Raw genomic sequence first — 21,598 nt, 5'->3', positions numbered from 1 at the left:
CCTATCTAGTTGGTTGGTTGCACATCTCACAGAGATGATACAGCATCGTCACTTCCTTGGAGCAAGATGTATCCAAACATGGAAGGCATTCGGAATAAGGACAAACCCTCTTTTGAAGAAGGGGACAACATTAGTTTGTCTCAGTGTGCCAAGCCAATGTTGGAACTGACAGAAGTTAGTTTCAGGCTGGCAATAGAAGAAACATCTTGTTGCTGTTAGAGTGTCCTCCCCCACCTTCAGTGAATGGTGTATATATAGTCATGGCTTTGCTTGACACTGATGAGGCAGATGAGCACCTATCATTCATAACTCTTCTGTATTTTCAGGGCCTTTGTGACAAATCTGCGACCCTGGTAATGCCAAAGCCTTTTTTAAGTGAGCTTGCTGCTAGTAACATTCTCATTGCAGTGGTATTTATTGCACTTTAAGAAGTACCACTTGCACATTCCAATGTTGGGAAATCTGTTATGTAAGATCTGCAGATGAGTATTTAATGCATTGTCAGATCTGATGAGGAATGTGTTTTGTCTTTCTAACTGCTATTTTTGGTCTCCTTTGCTGTTTTCTGACTGTCAGAAAAAGCAGGTAGCAATCATTTATGGGAATTGGGATGTTATTCGATGAGAATATATGCCCTCTTGCACTGTTCTTCAGTTGAACCACGTAACATGGCAGATCTGCACTCTGACTTTCAGTTCACCCCATCTGTTTTGCGGGTAGCATTGAGGAGATTGGGAAGCAGGTGCCTTTGCTCCCTTTGCCAGCCTCTTCCTCATTTCATCTACATCAGTCACAGTACCAGAGAAGAGATCATGTCAGCAACAGCAAAAAAGTTTACCCCAACAGTCCTTTCTTATCCAAGTGAAATTCCTGTTGTCTTTTACCCTTAAATGTTGCAGTCAAGCCAGGAAGTGGTGGAGGGAGGCTAGAGAAAACCCAGTTTCTCTTTTTCCAAGCCTTCTGGACAGTGACTCCCCATAATTTCTGTTTTCTAGTGACCTCAGTGTGTGTTCCAGACTCATGTTTTGGTATGCTTGGATAATCATCTTCCCAGAAAAAAGTGGGTGATCCCAGTTGTTTTAGAGGGGATGCAGATCTCACTTGTCTAGTGTCCACCCCTTTGGTTGTCCCTTTTTGATGAGGATTGTCTGAAATAATCCCATGATGGTTGACATCTTTTAGGAGAGAGAGCTTCTGTTCTGAAAATGGATGGTGATGATTTTAGGAAGCCAAAACTTCCTGCTTTACTCCAAACTCTTTTGGATGCCAAAAGCCAATAGGAAAGTGAAACTGGTTATAGATCTGAGCTTGCTCCATAAACTTCTTGCTGCTGCACAATGGAGCTATCAAAGTTAGATGACTCACAGTATGGTGGAACAAATACACAATCAGTTTCAATCTGACTGATGGGTTATTTCATATTCCTATGCACCTGGTATCTCAAAAATGTCTTTGCTTCAGTTGCCAATGGTCAGTGTATCAATTCTGCAACCTTCCATTCAGTGTGAGCCTTATCCCTTGGACTTTCACCAAAACATTGAACTGTGCAGTCTACCACTTCAGGACATCCTCCTTGAGAGCAATGAGTACTTATCTGGGTGATATTCTGCAGAAATATTTGGTAAGTTTGGCTCTGATTCAGGACATAAACCACATCCACAGCCCCTTTGCAATTTAGGTTTATAAACAGAGAGGTCATATATTTTCCTTTCTCAGCAATTTTCTTCATCTGGTTATGAAGTGGCTAACTTCTATCAAAATCTTCTAACTTCCATACAAGCACATTGATCATTGATAATTTGTCAAGCTAGTTTTTTTTTCAAGTTCTTGGCTTAAACAATGCAGTTGCAGACTTGTTCTGTCTTGGCTGCCTCAATATGTTTCCCATGCAGATGATATTCCTTGCATATTGGTGCCCTATATTGGTTCACTTAGATCACATTATGATATCAATCAAAAATATGACACTTCCAGTGCCAGCAAGATGACAGGGAGTGCCTCTGGAAGCTCACTAACCATAAGTTACAGGTTGCACAATACCTGTATGTTATGTTGAGGGACCCATTTACAGCCATTCCTCATTGCAGTCAGCAGGAAGTGGACAGTGTAGGAAAAGGTACTTCATATCAATCTCTTGAGATGAAGACCATTCTCTTTGCATTCTGCACATGGAAAGGTTGGATGCATATGAAGATCATCATGATAATGTTGAACTGCTGTATGGTGGTGACTTACCACATGAAGCAATGGGGCATAAAATCTTTGGAACTCTGTCTTATGGAATTGGGAGATCCTCCATTGGTATACCCGATACTGTATCTCAGTACAAGTCCAGCACATACCAGGCAGGCTCAGTGTCTTTGGCAAATTCATCATCAGGGAGAGGTCAATTAATTTACTTGGAGTGGTCTCTCTATCTGTCTATCTTTAATAAGAATGCTCCCTGTCGGACTACCTGATGATTTACCTCTTTACAAGGTGGAAACAAACTGCCTACCTTTGTCTCTCCAGGTGGAAACAAACGGCCTACCTTTGTCTCTCCATTCCTTATCCCAGATATGTGGGATCTTGATGCCATATTGATCAGGTGGGGATCAGTGTGGATATTTTCCTTCCCTCCAAAGATATAGATCCCAGAGGTGGCTGAGAAGGTAAGAGGCATGACTTGTTGAATTGCTCTTCTCCAGTGAGACCAATCCTGAGTAAGTGATCAACTTGATTTCATGATAGGCATTTCCAGGAAAATTATGGTGACTCCAACACTGTTAAAGCTCTCAAGAATGCCAGTATTCCATACATGTCCTGACAAGCTCCTTCATTCCAGTGAAGTATTGTGTGTTGCACTTCTGTATTGTAGCAATGCACTTCTGCACCCTCTCAGACCAAGGTCATTTGTAAATTTTGGTTAAGTTTTAAGTTTTTTAACATATTGTCTCAGACCATCATGTTTGGACTAGTAAAGTAGGAATCTCAACCCACTGATATTTATGCATTCCTAACCTCCCTTTGACCATAATTCAAGATCAAGATCATTCTTGTGCAAAAGAATATGTGTATATATCAAGCACTGGGTAGGTGAGACATATAATTAATTAGAATTTCTCATGTTTAATACATTTTTCCATTTTCACCAACCAGATCTGGAGCACTTGCTTGCTGTACTGGATTTTCTATTAATACAGTAACTGTCTCCAAGCATACATACAACTTGTACATTTGTTCACATTTTCATGGATTTTATTATAAAGAATGTAGATAACCTTTTCATTAACATGAAATGAACTTGTTTGGTATAATGTTATAGTGCCAAATTTGCAGATTGCCAAAGTTTGGAATGTGGCACCCATATGTTGAATTATGCTGTCTAGAATACACAGCTTTTGATTACACTTTGCTTTGTGTGTAGCATTTAAAGAGGTATTTGAAACATATTACTAAAATTCATCCATTTTTTCAAGACAGTCCAAGTCAAGATCTCTGATTTTGCAGTATTGAAGGAATTGGTTTTGACATGCACATACTTGATGTACATGTATCCTACTAATGATGTACATGTATGTACTAGATGTACATGTATCCTACTAATGATGTACATGTATGTACTTGATGTACATGTATCCTACTAATGATGTACATGTATGTACTTGATGTACATTTATCCTATTAATGATGTACATGTATGTACTTGATGTACATGTATCCTACTACTGAAGTACATGTATGTACTTGATGTACATGTATCCTATTAATGGATTTAATATAAAATTTGTTTCTGTGATAAAAATGTGTAACTTGTAGACTTTTTAGAATTCTCAGTAATCATTGTATAAGATATGTTTTTGTTTGTATTTAACCCATAAGATTGCAAATGTATCTCTTTTTCTTAAAGATTTCCATTTTTGGAACCACCATCTCTTCAGAGCATAGAGAATTCTATTACCTTTCTGAAAGACCAGGTATGTCAGGAGTTTGAAGATCTTTGCAGTCATTAAATTAAAGTTCTTGTAATGTTTAATTATTATTGTCCCAGATACTGGCACTTTTGACCTTTGCAACCTTTCTCTGATTCTTTAGCTGCTTAGTTATGAAAGTAAATTTTATGTTACAAACCTGTGACTTCATACCACAACAAACTTAATTTTTGAGGGTTTACTGCATTGTCTTAGCAGCATAGGTATTTTTAAACTTATGTTCTGACCTCCTTTGCCATATTAGATGGATTGTTATCAAGTTTTTAAGTATTTTTTGCTTCTGATCTTAAACTGTTTAAACATTTGAGCCCCAGAGCTTCCAATTAATTTTTCCCTTTTCTGTACAGGAGCTTTTTTATATTGTAAATCACAAAATTTTAGGGAACATACAGTTGTTACAAATTTAGTGAGTGAAATACTTCTTGCTAAATTTTTATTCATGATAAAATTTTGAGATTAGTGATTGTAACAACGAGTGGGTAGTTACTAGCAGTTTTATAATCTCAATTTGTTGGAATAAAGCAATCACATTTCAAGGTCATCAGGCATTGTTTTTTATATTTCATTTGCGTTCTTTGTTAGGTGTTTTTATTCATTATATGCTGTGGGTTATGTACAATTGTATCTTTTAGCTGACCTTGTCTTAAGTTTATTGTCATTAGATTTTTAAAACAATTCTGTAAACAACTAATATGTAATATTTTCTCTGTGATTGTGGGTTAATATCAGCATCATTATCAATAGCAGTAAACATATTTATCTTGGTCTGAGTCAAGGACATTGTGTTAATTATGTTCCTTATTATAATTTTAGTAACAGACCTTGTTTAATTATAGCTTGGATTGTTCTGAAAATGAACTTTTATCCTATATTCTGGCTCTTTTTTGTGTCTTATTTTTATATAATCTTGTTTAACTAGAACTTATTCTTTCATGCCATAAGATCTTGAGGCAGAATTATTTGTTGTGTTCAGTGTTTGATTTGGGCTGAAATTATTTAATTCAAATTATCCTTCTCCAGAAATTCAAAGAGCTCTATAATATTCTTGGAGAGACATTAACTGGGAATTATAGTGAATTCAGACATGGAAACCTTTGTTCATATTACTCTGATTAAACAAAAGACTGTTGGCACATCATTACAAATCAGGTCATTGGTAGTACATTAAATACTACCAGCCACTATTAGCCACTACTAGAAAATCAACACATTCAGTATTGGAATTTATTTGGAATGCCATTTTAATTTAAGTTTATTCAGAACATTTTTCATTAGGACTTGTATTTGCAGTTCTAGGATTATTTGGGATTAATTTGCAATACCTTAAATTCTTTGTCCATTTTCACTGTTTATTCTAGGAAAATAAATTATTTGTTTTATTTTACAAAGTTTGCTGCTTCTCACTCTCTTGTGTTACTTATTTTAAGACAATAGAGTTATAATAGCATTACATTTGTTTATAAACCACTCCCTCGATAACTCAAGCCTGAAAAACTTGGAACTTGCATATAATTCAGGGTCAGGTATGAATCCCATTTTTTTATTACTAGAAAATACACAGACAAAAATTGTTGAATATAAACTAAATCATGATCAAAACTGGTAAATGAAACCTTGATATATCACTTGTTTTTTCATCAAAAATGGTGGTTGTATCCAGAAAGTTTAATCAACATTTTAATAATCAGTCATATATTTTGTTAACTTTTCTTTCCAAATGGCATTCTCAGTACACTATAAATAACAATATTCAACAAAATTTCATTCAACAAAACTATCACTAATGCCTACTGGTGGTAACACTTTAATAAATAAATACCAGTTAAATAAGTTTTGTCAAGTGAAATTTGTGTTTAAGTTTCTATTGCTTAATTCGATTTCAGTTCATCATAAATGCTATATGCCGTCTTGTATTCAAACATGGAAAATGTCAGTCTAACATCACAGCTATGTGAGAACCTAGCTAAGTACTGAACATGTTTTGATCTCCAACTTGCAGAAGTATTTATGGTATTGTTACACTCAGTATAAAGCAGCCTTGCTTTCTATTATCATGTCAGTTATGTTTTTCATACGAAATAATATAAAGGTGGTGGAATACAAGAAAAGATAAAAGAACTGCAATCATACCAGTAAAAGAGATAGCAGTCACAATCGTTAATCATGTCAACTCATTTCAAATGATCAACCAAACACCACTGTAAATGTGGTAATATAATTAAACTACCATCAATTATACTACTCATTCACAAATGTTATCCAAGATAAATGTGTACTTGTTTAATAAATTTATTTGATTCATAGATATGGTTCATTATGGAGAAGCAAGTTCCAGAGTTTGTTGTGAACTTAACATTCCTGAATTGGCATACAGATTTCCTCATGGATGAGTAAAAGTTTTACTGTTACTTACAATGAAATCACAGCATCATTATTTTACTAAAGGAGCAATTTAACAAAAAAAAACTTTATTAATTTTGACATTGATGGTTGTTTTTTAAATAAATGTCCTTAGTTCTTGAAAAAATGAATCTTATTTTATGTGAATCAGCATCAGCAAAAACCATGATGTGATACACAATGTTTTCATTTACATGTATTTTGAAACCTCTTGCCGTAATATTGTTAACAATCTTTCACAGAATGTGCATCATGAAAAGAAGGGTAATTTATACAAAAAAAAACAAACAACTTATTTAGAAGTAGGTCATTATTGACAGTTATTCCCAACACAATTATGAAATGAGTATTCAGTCATTAACCTGACCTGCTTCCCATTTTCTTGATGTCTAGTAAGGATGGCATCTCACACCCTTGCTTATTTTACTATGATTTGTGTTTTTGGGCTCCAATTCTGTGTGAGTTATTGAGAGAGAAGTGTATAGCTTACAACCATTAATGCTAAAATATACAATTTTTGTGCATTTCATATTGGGTTAAATTTTATGTTGCGAATATGCTGTAATTAAGATTTCAAAAATTATGTTTCTGATATGCTATAATTAAGATTGTCATTTTTTTTTAACATACTTGGATTGTGTTTTTTTTAATTACTAATATTAATGAATTTAATTTTGCTAAAATAGTCTGATTGACTGTTCACTGGATTAATTTATTATCATGTGTACAAGCTTTTGTGAGTATTAGAAATATGATTAGACTCACAACATTTCCAAATTTTCTCCTCAAATCGAGATTTTGCTTTATGATGCTAATGATACTTCAGGCAATATAAATATTGTTTTCCAGAGGTAGTGATGGTGTAAAGGATACAAAATAACATATACATTTTGAAATTGAACAAGTGGAAAACTTTCATTTTTGCTAAATAATTCCTCAGTTTTGAGGGAATCCTCAAAATTTTCATCATAGATTATGTATTGCTCTTATCATGAGAATTGAAGATATTATGGCTGTATTTTAAAACACTGAAATGATTTGTGAAAAATTCATTAAAACCAATGGAGCAATAAGAAAGATATTTTAAAATCTCAGTTTGATGAAGAAATTTTAAGACAGTTATTGACACTGGGATCTTTTACTTAAATTTGTGGCTTAGGGAATGGATCTGATTGTTTCTTCATCAAATTCACATTAACATTAATCGCATTATCCTTAGGTAATTAAACTCCACTACCTCCTAAATCCAGTCCTTCCTGAAAGTTGAAAATCATCTTTTCCTTGTATGTGTGTGTGTGTTTGTGCACATGCACATGCATGTGTGCATGTGTGTGCAGCCACGTGCCCCTAATATTAGGAGATAAACATTTCCCAAGTCCACTCTAACATGACACTGACTCACCAAAACATTAAGCTATGTCCATCCCACTTTAGGACATCTTTCTCCATGACAGTTGAGGGAGCCATGGTAGTTCAGTTGGTAGAGCATTGGATAAGTATTGTAGGTTTATTACCTGCCCAGGTTGGCTGCATCTGTGTGTCCTTGGAAAAGGCAATTAGCTCCCATTTTCTGAGCTAGATATAGTTAAAATTGCCATTAAAACAAACAAAAATAACAAAAAAGATAAAATGCTCAATGGTGATGCCAGCATGCCTAGGGGCACACTAGATGCCGTGTATCTTAGCGGTCAGTGGCAAGTTGATGGGTAAATATCTTCAGAACAGTCACTTGGAAATGAAGACCATTCTCCTTGCTTTTTGCACTTGGAATTAACACATGCAAGGAAAGTTGATTCTGATAATTTTTGGACAACTCAGTCATGGTGAATTATTGGTGAGCTTTGCTTTATGGTATTTGGAGTTCCTCCATGGGTGTGCCCAGAACACCACATACACTTAAAAGTCCAACACATTATGGGCAGGCTTAATGTCGTAGCCAATTCATTATTAAGGAGATGCCAACTGCTTCATATAGAGTCTTTTCTCCATCTGTCTGTCTTTCATGGAGTTTGAGCCCTGTGGGACTAACTGATGTTTAATCTAATTGCAGTAAGGTGGAATAATAAACAGCCCACCTTCATCACTCTGTTCCTGTATCCAAAGACCAGGGCTATCAACTCTGATGGGAAAATACCATCTCCCAAGTATTCTTGATACCAAAACTAATTCAGAAGATGACATTCAAAGCTTGCAAAATAGTTCTGACGTTTTCTCTCCAAAGAGACATATCCTAGGTCAGCATTCTGTTCAATCTTGTGACAGACATACCTAAGGAGATCTTAGCAACCCCATTGCTGCTCAATCAAACCAAGGTTTTGGTTGTTTCATCTATATCCAGAGAAATTTTTCCTTCATGCCTGGTTGTTATAAGGGATGGAGATGGTCTTGACAGCTAGTAGGCCATCTATTTTGAAGGAATATCACGGGATGTGCCACATTTTCACTGACTGATATCAGATAAACAAAGTCACACCCTTCTTGACCTCCATTCTGCTGGCTAACTTCTTTCTTGTCATCTTTGCGGAGATTAAGTTATTTCCCATTACTGTCAAATGGTTCTGTTTCATGATTCCAGAGACATTTGAAGATCATGGTGGAGACAATATTGGTCACAACAAGGATCTTTCCATCTTGTTGTTAGAACCACTCTGGTGGCCTAGTGGTTAGAGCGTCTGCCTCGGATGTGGGAGGTCGTAGGTGTGATCCCCAGCCGAGTCATACCAAAGACTTACAAAAATGGTACTAACAGCTGCCTCACTTGGCTCTCAGCATTAAGAGGTTAGTGTTAGGACTAGTCAGCCAAGTGTCAGGATAATGTGACTGGGTGGGACATCACGCTGCATGTCTGCGGCATGATGCCTAAGTGCTAGACATCACTATAAACTGCCACACTACAGACATCGTAGCGATATGACATTTTTTTAATGCTACGTTAAAATAAATCCAAATCCAAATCCAACCTGTTGTTAAATTTAAACCTATCCAGACTTCACATGCACACCTTTTTCCTCAAGTGGAGCTTTTCCTGAGTCTTGACTTGGCTTAGTTTGCCCCAGTTTGAGCCCTGTTTACAACTATTCTGAAGCAGTTGTTTTGCAAGACTTGCTTCCTGATTCCACTGGCTTCAGCATGCTGCATGTGTGAGCTTCATATACTGTTCTTGGATCCAAACTATGTACAGTTCTGGGGCCCCGTGTGGCCGAGTGGTCTAAAGCGCTGTCCGTTACGGATCACTGCCATCTCACCTCTGTCTGCGTGGGTTTGAGTCACGTATTCGGCCAATGTGGGTATGTGGGAAAGCTTGCCAGTAGCTTCTCAAGGGTTGGTGGTTCTTTCCGGGGATTTCCCGGGTTCTTCCTCCACCATTAATACTGGCCGCCATGTATAGCCTATCGTGTGCTGAAAAATGGCATTAAACACTACAACAACAACAACAACAATATACAGTTCTATTCTAACAGGTTATTTGTTCTAATGATGCAACTTAGTTTCATCCCATAGACAGGTTGCTGTGCACAGGCAATCAAAAAATAATCATTCATCCCTTCCCTTTAATCAATCCATCAAGAGAGTCCAAGGTGCAGGACCGGGTTCATATGTTGAAGGTAGGAAAGTCAGACATAATGCTGATCACATGACTCAAGTGGGTTATTAGATTAGCATATTCTGATCTCTCACTAGATCAGGTATGCCACATAAAAATCACTTCTGTATGATATATAGACAGAAAGATGATATTCATCTTTCATGGAGGGCTGGATTCAGGTGGTAATAAATTACATTTTTCTGATGTTATTATGATTGTTGGTGGGGAGGGTGTATTTTAAAGGCACTTTTTAACATTATTGGCTATTCCATGCCAAGGAAATGGAAGTTAAGTGCCTTTCCAAGGGACACAACTAAGGCAGATGACCCAGGGTGGCCTGTATGGGTATGAAACCTGTGACTATTGGAATTAAATGATGCACCAACTGACTTACCATGCAGTATGATCGGGTAAGTATTCTCAATGAAACATTTTACTAAAAAATGTCCTTTTCACAGACTGATCCTCTTTTATTGGGTCTTCTAATTCATGATTTATATCAAACACAAGATTCATGAATATCTGTTCAGGAAAAATGGTTAATTCACATTATTTTGTATAATGACTGAAAAAAAATATTTCTATAGATCTAATTTTGAATGTTACTTTGACCATTTCCTAGGGAGCCCTTACAGGAGAAGAGACACTGACCCCTATTGGTGAAATGCTGTCAAGACTGCCAGTTGATGTTGTCATAGGGAAGATGTTGATCATGGGATCAATCTTTCACGTAAGACACTGCTTTTGATAAAATTTTATTTGTTAATTAAAGTCTTTTAAGATTAATATTTACACCTTAACCGAAAATTAAATAAATATGTACTTAACAACTCTTGTTGCAAAAATAATATGCTTGGTTACTTTTATCCCAAAATATATTTGGCCAATGTGCCACACAATTCAGCTTCATTATATACTGTCAGGTCTTGAGCTTGAATCTGTTAATGAATATTTCTACAGTTTTCTCAACCCATAAATCGAACATCTGGTCTTGACAATATTTTCACACACCTACCATGAGTGGAGTGATCTCTGTTATATTCATGTTTGTATGACAGTCCGTCTTCCATCAGAAGTTTGGTTTCCATGTGATAACTTGAACTCAGCTTTACATACCATCACCAAACTTTGCAGTGGCATGTTGTCAGTAAAGGAATAGGATGTATGTTTGGAGGGTTTGTTCATTAGTGTTTGGTTTATTTAGCTCTTTTGGTCAAAGACCAGAAGAGCTAATGAAATAGCCTGTCATCCAGCAGCCATCCACTTTTTATCACCCCCAAACCTGTATTGGTACTGACTGATGGTTTACTCTCTATCAATACTACAGATTTGGATGTTGATTTATCAGACTCAGTGTCTTCTTGTCCATCTGCTTTCTAATAGTAAGCCATCCCTGATCAGAAGCTTGTATATATTTTATGTTTATCTGAGTTTATATCATTATGATTTGCAGTTCAGTTTATCTGATAATATTATTCATGTATCCAAACTGTTGGGTAAATGTAAACTTCCCATTGGATATTTGTTTAGCCCTTACCCAACAATCCAACAATTATGATTGGTTTGATTTTTTAAACTTTAGCTAAAGTTAGCCAGTAGCAACAACTGTCACATACTCTACAGTGAATGCCCAACTCTTGAACAGACCAGTGTTAGAAGGAATACTACTAGATTATTGGCAGTCGATTGGCATTCAAGTCAAAGATGTAGATACTGCTGTCATATGTTGGTGTTTTGACAGAAGGCAATTGTTTCTAGTCTTGTTTCTTCAAGGGTTCACCAAGACTGTGATTACGTAATGAGATAATGAGTAGCTGACACATGGACTGGCCTCTTACCATAGAAATCATCCAACACTTAACTACACCATTATTTGTAAATAATTTGGGTAACATGCTGTAGCTACCAAGAGGGACAGTTATCAAATATTTGTCACTGGAAAAAAAAGTAAAATAATTGTATAATATTTAACATTGTAATGTGTATTACTCTGCATATCAGCTCAGATAGCTGAATTGATAGTGTTCACATCTAGAGGTAGGGAGATTCAGGGTTCAAGCCCAAGTCTGGCTGTGCATTTGTCCCTGTTTGGTGCTGTGTGCAAGATTCCACATCAGCACCTCCAACCAGCTAGAGAGGGTGCATTTAAGTGGAAGTTTGATATTGTGAAACTGTGATGGCAGGAAGAAAGTATAATGGGTAGGACTCAGTACATTACCTTGGATAGCTCAAGTGGTAGAGTGCGCGTCTAGAATTAAGGAGGTCCCAGGTTTAAACCAGTCAGGCTGTGCATTTTTCCCCATTACAAGATAATCATTGTTTAATATATGATCAGTTGTCCAAATGGGCTTTCACATTGGTGAAAATGGCTGCCTGGCATTAATTTTGGTTTGTCCTGGGCTCCTAGGCAACGGAATTTTCTACCCATGGGTTAGATGTTGATACTGCCTGAGACAAGACCATTGATCTTATATGATTGATATCAGGTTCATGGTCAGAGGCCATGACAAAGAATTTGCTCTGCAGTTACAACTGTGTTATGGACAGAAGAAACAGATTCTTGAAGATTATTTTGGGCCATTAGAGCATCGGTCTTTTTGAGGGATATGTTGGTCCCTTTGAGGGATACGTTGGTCCTTTTGAGGGATACTTTGGTCCCTTTGAGGGACTTTTATTTATCATTTTTGCAGAATTTTAATGTTTGAAATATTAGCTAGAATTTTGTTTATGTAAAACTAGTATCCCCATGCTGCCCCATTTTAACCTCTACCTCATATTGTTAGTCTCTTGAAAAGGTCCCAAATGTAAGGACTGTATGAGCATTGATCTTCTCATGCCCAGCAAGGATGTATATGGCTGCAGAGTTGAGATCTTCATCATTTTCATGTCATGACCCAGGGGACTTAGTCCCTTGTTGGGTAAGGATGGACTCTGGGACCAATGTCAGTTACATGTATACATTTATCCTTTCATGTCCAGTAAGTTAATATATGGTTATAGGATGGAAATCTATATAGTTTTATGACTAAGCTAGGCTAAGGCTAAATACTATGGGGTAGAGGTGGACCCAGGGTACAAAGTCAGTTGTATATATCAGTATATCCTTTCATGCCCAGTAAGTAAATATGTGGTTAAAAGATAGGAATCTGCATAGTTTCAGAGTTATGACCTAAGGAATAAGTACCTAGGGGAAGAGATGGATGCAGGGTATAAAAGTTGATTGCATGTGTCCATTTGTCTTTTCATGCCTAGTAAGTGTATGTATGATTATTGAGTAGGGATGTCAATAATTTTTATTTTATGAACCAGGGACTAAGTTCTTTGGCAGTATGGAAAGACATCAGGGTATCATTAAAGAGTCCCAGTCTGATACATATTAACACTTGTGGTTATTAATCACATATTCCAATTCTCAGGAATGTGAGGCATAAAACCTGAGTGCTATTTGAAATTTATGTAAAATCACCCAATGGATCATGATCAGAATGTTGAAACCACTGGTACTACTGAAATTAATGATAAATGACAGACTCGTATGGTATCTTGAATCAAACAAACTAACAGCAGACTAATATCAGACATTCATTGTGGGTTCAGATCCAGACAGGCACGAATGACCATCTAGTTGGACATCTCATCGGAGAAGCTTTCATAAAGAAAACACATAAAGTAGCCACCTTGTTTTATCGGATCAAAACTTAACAAAGGTTTGATTGTGTGCAGGTTATCTTGCAGATCTTAACTGCAGATGTCTGTGAGCTTTTAGGACTTTCCCTTTGGAAAGCTTCCGTGTTGAGGCAAATTAGCCATTACTATCGTCTAAACCTGGGTGGTCCAACATCTTCAGTACCATCGGCCACATTCATCAATACTGTAAAGTGTTTGTCTGCCATATATATATATATATATATATATATATATATATATATATATATATATATATATATTATAACTCCTGGTACATGATTTTTGACCGCTCCTATGGCCTAGTGGTTAGAGCTTCTGCCTTGGATGCGGGAGGTTGTGGGTTCGATCCCCGGCCGAGTCATACCAAAGATTTACAAAAATGGTACTAACAGCTACCTCGCTTGGCACTCAGCATTAAGAGGTTAGTGTTAGGACTGGTTGACCTGGTGTCAGGATAATGTGACTGGGTGGGACATCATGCTACATGTCTGCGGCATGATGCCCCAGTGCTAGACATCACTATAAACTGTCACACTGCAGACATCGTAGCGATATGACTGAAAAATTGTTAAAGCTACGTTAAAAATCCAAATCACACACACACACACACACACACACACACACACACACACACACACACACACACGGTACATGATTTTATGTAATTGTTGTAACTTTCATTCATGGCTGTGAATTGTACAGAATATCTTTATTTAGATTTTGCCTGCTTGACCTGAGCCTGTTATGAGTGTAATATTACATAGGAGCTATAAATAGATGCTTACATATGTGTTGACAATTACTAATAATAATCTTAATAATAAGACCTAATGATGTCTTGGGGTTAAGTTTTCAGTGGCTTCTGGGTGTTGGAAGGTTCCAGAATAATTAGGTAACTTCCCATTGGTTGGGCTAGGTCACATGAATTGGCAAGTTCAAAGCTAAATGAGTAGTAAGATCCATCACCTTAACTTTGACAACACATTAATTTTCCAGATCTTGCAGACAGGGCCATAGAGAACCATCACGGGTCCTGGGTGAGAAACACATGGGCCTCCTAGTTCTTGTTCAGACAAAATTTTTCTTTAATAAATTTAAAAAGTGTTGTTTAGCCTGGGCCCACTTATGATCCCTGGCCCCGGGGACCCCTGGTTGCCCCCTCCTCTTGTTGGCCCTGCTTGCAGAAATGGGATTTATTTACTAATAAAATCAGGAAAGGTATTTTGTGTGGTTGGTCGCCTAGTCACATTCATATTAAGGGTAATGAAATTAAAAATAACTCAGTCAAAGCTGCCCAGCTGTTACCTGTTTCGATTGGAAGATTCAGTATAGTGGCCTCATCTATTACAAAAATAAATATCAAAATATCATATAAACTTCTTCTTTAAATATATTATCATAATACCTTAGGAGGTATATTATCATAATACCTTAGGAGAACTACCTTGCAAATCCAGCCCTCCCAGATACTCTCCCAGATACTACTTTTACTTAAAGGGAGCTAAAATTTGTCTGCCTACCTATGTAGTGATCAGGCAGAGTGATCTCCCCTTATGTAAATTAATTGTTGGCCAAAAAATCTAAGAACCTCTCAGTTACTACTTCTGCTGATGCCAAGAAGCACACTTTCATCATGAGAGGCCTCCCAAAAGCCAGAATCTACATGGATGATATACCATTACAAGTTGGAGGAGTTTTTTCACTTCTAAGGAAAGTATCCTTGGTCTATATTTCCAACTTTGTCTCTTCCCATGGAACCACTCCAGTGGCCTAGTGGTTACAGCAGAGGTGGGCAAACTTTCCAGTGTAAGTGCCGCATAAACAAATTTACACCTTGTCATGGGCCGCATAGTTCATTAGGTAAAATAATTAATATTTGAAATAGCAAAAACAAAAGGTTTTTCTAAATAACATCTGATTAATTTTCAGTTGTTAATATGTTTTTAATATTTGAAAACTTAAACTTAAACTTCAAAAGAAGCACATTTATTTGATAAACAGAGTAACATAAACAGAGTCAGTACAAATGATGACTTGTTCCTAGGCTGCATGAAAACCCTTGGCAGGCTGCATGAAAGCCCTTGGTGGGCCACATGCGGCCTGCGGGCTGTAGTTTGCCCACCATTGGGTTAGAGTGTCAACTTCGGATGCAGGGGGTCACAGGTTCGAACCCAGGTCAAGTTATACCAAAGACTTCTAAAAATGGTTCTTACAGCTGCCTCGCTAGATGCCCAGCGTTAAGAGGTTAGTACTAGGACTGGTCAGCCTGGCGTCAGGATAATGTGAGTTGGCTACATGATGCCCCAGTGCTAAACATCACCATAAACTGCTACACAGCAGACATCATAGCAATATGACTGAAATTTTTTAAAACTATGTTAAAAATACAAATTACACACACATTCTCTTCCTATGTCGACAAAGTTCTGCCTTTACAATTTTCTAAAACTTTAATGTCACACATTTAGGTATTTGCATGGGGAGCCTAAGTGACTTCACATTCAGTTAGGGCTGTAATTATTTTGTATATACAACTCTCTGGTGCTTATAAAATTCCTAATATACGTGTAATTCCATTACAAATGGGTACATTTCTGTGAGTTTCTATTCCAAGGCATTTTGTAGCATCTTGGCACCACTTGTAAGATTTACTTTAACAGGTGGTCTGTGGGCCTTTTTCCTCATAATTGCCTCATAATGAATATTATCTCATCTACTTTATACATATCTATAATGATGCCTCAGTTCCCTTTTTTGTGAAGGTTTTTGTTTTAATGCAGACACCTGTGTTTATTTATGTATTTCTTCCGCACTGATCGGAAAATATAGTTAAGCTTTTCATACACGGTTTACTCAACCTCATCTTGCTCATGCATGTTTCTATAGGCAACACTTAGTCACTTGCTAGGGTAGCCTGTGCGACTTCACAAGATAGGTTTGGGCTACAATATTTTTATGTGTACATGTCTTTATGCTTGTAAGAGACTCCTTGTATGTGTATAATTCCATCATTTCTGGTACATACAGATGAGTTTCCTTTACAGTGGCATCCTTAGCTTTGGAATGATTCTACCTGTACATGCTACCCTTGACCATACCTACAGGTGGTATTATAACAGATCATTTGTTATCACTTTTTTCCAGGTAATCTTCATTTGGTATGTCTCTGTGCCCACACTGTATTCAAACATCACATGTTATACTTCTCCTCCTGACAGGTGGTATTGTCATTGTATTTTACTTATACAGTTCATTACTTTATTAGACTATCTGTTAATAATTTCTGGCTCAACTTTTTAAGATTTAGCTCTGCACTGATATTATTTTCTAAAAGACAGGTGTAGGGCTACAGTTTTACATGTTTTGCTGTATTTGTCTTACAGATTAGAACTATAGGCAAAGCACAGAAATGCACAGCTCAGAACAAAGAGATCACCAGTCCACATGCTGACCTTTCCTCGGTGTGAGACTTTCTGGTGACAAGGGAGATCGATCAACTCTTACCCTTCAGCCATGAAGTGCTGGACATTGACACATTCAGGACTCAGTATTATTGGCATCTCCCTCCTCAGAGCTTGACTAGATTCCTTTTGCAGAACAGCAAGGGACATAGCTTAACAAACAGCCAAATTCCCTTTCACTCAGCAGCCATACAGATGGTTACATGGATCAAACATCCCTTAACCTGTCCCAAAACTGAGTTATCCTAATGCTATCCTCCCCACATGGATGGCCTATTTCCGTTTTGACTGGCCTAGGCCATATACTAAGGATCGCAAAGGGCCAAAAGTACACTGTTATGGGCTCAATCACTAACAGCCCTGCTTCCATTATGTCCAACCCGACTTTTACAGACGTGCAGGGACTGGTTTAACTCACACAGCTCTTCAAGACACTCATTCATCACGATGCCAAGAACAGTTCCTCGTGCTTCAGTAGATGTCACTTCACAATATGTCTACACTCTGCCATGAGAAGAGACTCTATTCAATGGCTGTCTCAAAATCACATTCTAATTCGGGGCATTCTGTGAGTTTAGTGACTGGAAGACCTTGTCACTCTTCGCCAGCTAACTTTCATACATTACAAGAGACCTTAGCCTCACCTCATGAAACCAGAAGATGTTGTTTGTTCTCAAGTGATTTCGTCACCTCTAGATTATCAGATGTCACAGGAAGATTCAGCTTTCCAAATCACAATTAAGGATGTTTTATGCTTTTGATCCTCAGAGCTCTAGCCTCCTCCTCCCACTCCATCAGCAGCCTGGAGTATAGTTCCAGCATCTCTTCATCTTATGATGCAATGGAAGAGTCAAGCTTTAATTACTTCCAAAGTCTGGGAGAGTTATGGATATTCAGACCTGTGTTTATCATCAGTTCGTTGGTGGTTCTACCTTGGCCATATACCATTATTTCATTTGGAAACTCCAGTGATTTTGCCACTTTGGGGAAGAAAAAAGCTACATTTCCATATGTATAAATCAGATGGCATTTGAACACATGGGGCTGTTTGTGCACAATATTATTGCTATACCTTTGATCTTGGACTTCATCTCTTGGGCTGTCTTCCAATACATGGAACAAGCTTCTCTTCTCCCACAACAAAAACCTCAGTGCATGCATGGGAATTGGTCTCAAGAATGGCCCAAGTACTGAAAAGAGCAGCTAAACAAATTGTGACCAATGCCGTATGTACAGCAACAAATTTACATTTCCTGAAGGACCACCATGAGGCCACGCTAAGAACACAGCATTTATCCACTAACCATCCTTTCAATGGCCAGCAAGTCTGTAAACAAGTAACTAAGGAGACTAGTTTCCTTCCTTGCAACCACATCATCAATACAGGGATAGTATGAGAAATCAACAGAAACACCCAAGGTCCACACATAGGACACAAACCTCTGAAAACCATCCTAACAAAGCTCCACCCAGCCATGCCCACATTTCTCGCAAGCCAAGGATCTTATCGTTCATTCCAACATTTCTCCGGGGTTTTATCCCAGATTGTTCTTGGTCCCAAAGGCAAAGGCACTCTGCCTACACTCATTGCCTTCAGTCATTTCATTCATGCCCCTTGGTTCTCAATGTAAACATCACAGTGCATTTTGGAATGCCATTCAAAAAGGAGGCTTTGCCATTAGTGTGGACATGAAAGATGCATACTTTTATGTCCCAGTTCACAAGGCTTCCAGGACATTCCTGAGATTCACCAACAACATCATATACCAATTCAGGGCACTCACATTGGGACTCATTTCACTGGCATCATTGTTCATCTCCCTCAGGATCAAGCATTGAGAAGCCAACATATTGGGTTCATTACTTTAGAGAAAATTCTATCCATACAGGAATTACTTTGCCTACTAGGCTTGCTCAACTCGATAGCAGACCTCATTGTCCTAGGTCGTGTTTTTATGTGCACAGTGCAGATGATTCTTCTGTCCCAAAGGAGGCCAAAAATTTGCCCACTGGACCAACCTATCCCCATCTGTATACATTTGAGGCACCAACTTGTAACGTGGCAGAAATGTTCTGTAAGTGCAGCTGCCTGAGATTACACTATGTGCTGAGGTTGCAACTTTTTCAATCTGGATCAAACTGGTTCTATCAAGTTCAAATTAGTTCAGTCCAGTTTATCCTGGTTAAAAACCGATTCAAACCGGTTTAATCCAAGTAGATTTGATGGTTTAAGGCTATTTTGGAAGTATGAAAGGCTCAGGAGAGCATCTACTACCATCCTTTTGGGAAGCCAGCAGTGCATGGTCTCCCAAGGAACACCAGCTGCATATCAATCTTTTGGAGATGAAGGCCATGTGAAAGCCTTTCACTGGTGGCAGGAATGTTTAAAGGGCAAGGGAGTTCTCATTTTCTCTAACTACTCAGTAGTAACTTATCTCAAACGACAAGGAAGAACCAAGACCCTAGACCTTTGCATCATGGTGTGAGACCTTTTAAGGTGGTGTTGCCAACAACAAATCCAGATACACCTTCACCATATCCTGGGATGCCTAAATGTACTGGCCAATTCTTTGTCTCAGAACAGTCAACTCAGATATGTACCAGTAGGATGGACCATTAGTGGACATGTTTGCAACAAGATGGAATACCAAACTCCCAATCTTTGTCTCTCCAGTTCTCAACCCAAAAGCTTTGGCAGTTGATGCTCTATCTCTAGATTGGAATGACTTGGATGCATATGCCTACCCTCCAACACATCTGATACAGAAAGCAAGAGACTCAGCCTGTCTCCTCATCCTCATTGCACCACTGAGATGGAAGAAGTCTTTGATCATGGACCTCATCAATCTTGCATCAGAAACTCCTTGGAAAATTCTGGTTTTCCCACATCTACTCAAACAATGATGATGGCAATTGTTTCATCCCTACCCAGAGCTACTGAATCTGCATGTCTGGATCTTATTATACAGGCCCTCACAGTTAAACAATTCTTGCAACCAGTCATGGTGAGACTCGCTCAGGCATGAAGGCCCTCCACTCTGAAAGCATACGAAGGCAAATGGCACATTTTCCGTCATTGGTCAACAAATAAACATATCCTGCCTCTCCAATACCAAAGATAGCTAATTTTCTCCTCCGGCTGTTTGAAGAGAGAGCGTTAGCACCGAATACAATAAAAGGTTACTGCTCCACAATCACAGACACTTTTAATCACCATGGAAGAGAGGGTATAGGATAAAACAAGGACTTGTCTGACATACTAGCCAACATGGCTGAAACATTAACCCTATGCCCAAGCTGAACATATCTTGGGTAGTAACCTGGCTGAACAAGAAACTTTTTGAACCAATTTCAGGGGTATCTCTGGTACTTCTTTTATACAAGACCCACTTCCTTATGACATTAGAGACCGCAGGCAGAATTAGCGAAATACATGCCCTATCAGCAGACCTGAATTACATGCATTTGCAACAAGTTGGGTCAGTCTTACTCATGATAGCATCCTCTTTCATAACCATGGATAACCAGACTTTCGTCATGAAACCGCTGTCTCATCAGGACACATCAGCTGAAGGCCACATACAAGACCCAGTTCGGGCTTTGAAGTTGCACCTTAATAAAACAATACCGTTGTGTTGAGGGAGATCATGCATCTTTCTACCTTTGAAGACAGGACAGGAGGATATATCGACACTATCTAATCCTGGATTAAGTGAGTTATTTGCCTTACATATAATAAAATAACCCCAGCTTGGCTCAGGAGGTTAGAGCCACCAGACTAGCATTCGTCCAGAACTAACTGACACCATTTAGGATGTGGGATGGAAATTGGAGTCCACATTCTCAAGCTTTTATCAACAAGATCTGTCATCCCAACAGCCCAATTCAATCTGGTAGGACCTAGATCCACAGCTCAACATATCACCTTTCCAGGTCAATTGACTTCTTAAGACATGGCTTCATGACTTCCGCTGGATTTGCGGTGGGAAATACTTGAAGCCGTGCCCTGACACATAGAGACCCTCCAGTCAAGTTACCTAGAAGCTGTCTCATATACCTTAGGGGACCACAGGTGGTATCTCTGGGGTAGGGGGATGTACCTCCCTCCTCCTCTTACCTAGTCTCCTAAGGTAATATGATTGGGTAATGTATTTAAAGAAGAAACCAAGTTTTCCTAGTAAAATATGTTTCTTCAAGAATACTGACCCAATCATAATACACATACACCCTCCCAGGATCCCTGCAGTTACATGCACAGAGAGTATGCCTTCCACTCCAGTAGTAACTGGGAGCTTCTTATACCCAAGGGGAGATCACTCTGCCTGACTGCCACATAGGTCAGCAGACAACTTTTAGCTCCCTTTAGCTAAAAGTAGTATCTGGGAGGGCTGGATTTGCGAGGTAGTAGTTGTTCTCTTAAGGTATTATAATTGGGTAAATATTCTCAAAGAAACGTATTTTACTAGGAAAACTTGGTTTTCATGTCCTAAATA

The 21,598-nt window shown here is 38.1% G+C and overlaps 1 protein-coding gene across 1 annotated transcript in view; it reads left to right on the top strand.

Moving 5' to 3' along the window:
- The window catches only part of LOC149801955 (putative ATP-dependent RNA helicase DHX34), a 99,806-nt gene that overhangs the window by 40,024 nt on the left and 38,184 nt on the right, over positions 1-21,598 (top strand). Inside the window, exons 14-15 of the mRNA XM_089956353.1 lie at positions 3,890-3,956; positions 10,580-10,687. Of these exons, the coding sequence (XP_089812479.1) occupies positions 3,890-3,956; positions 10,580-10,687 (175 nt within the window). The remainder of the gene's footprint in view (positions 1-3,889; positions 3,957-10,579; positions 10,688-21,598) is intronic.

The sequence above is a fragment of the Sinohyriopsis cumingii genome, chromosome 4 (assembly GCF_028554795.1).
Source record: "Sinohyriopsis cumingii isolate HCF-2022 chromosome 4, ASM2855479v2, whole genome shotgun sequence".
NCBI lineage: Eukaryota > Metazoa > Mollusca > Bivalvia > Unionida > Unionidae > Sinohyriopsis > Sinohyriopsis cumingii.
This window is presented reverse-complemented; position numbering and strand designations above follow the sequence as displayed.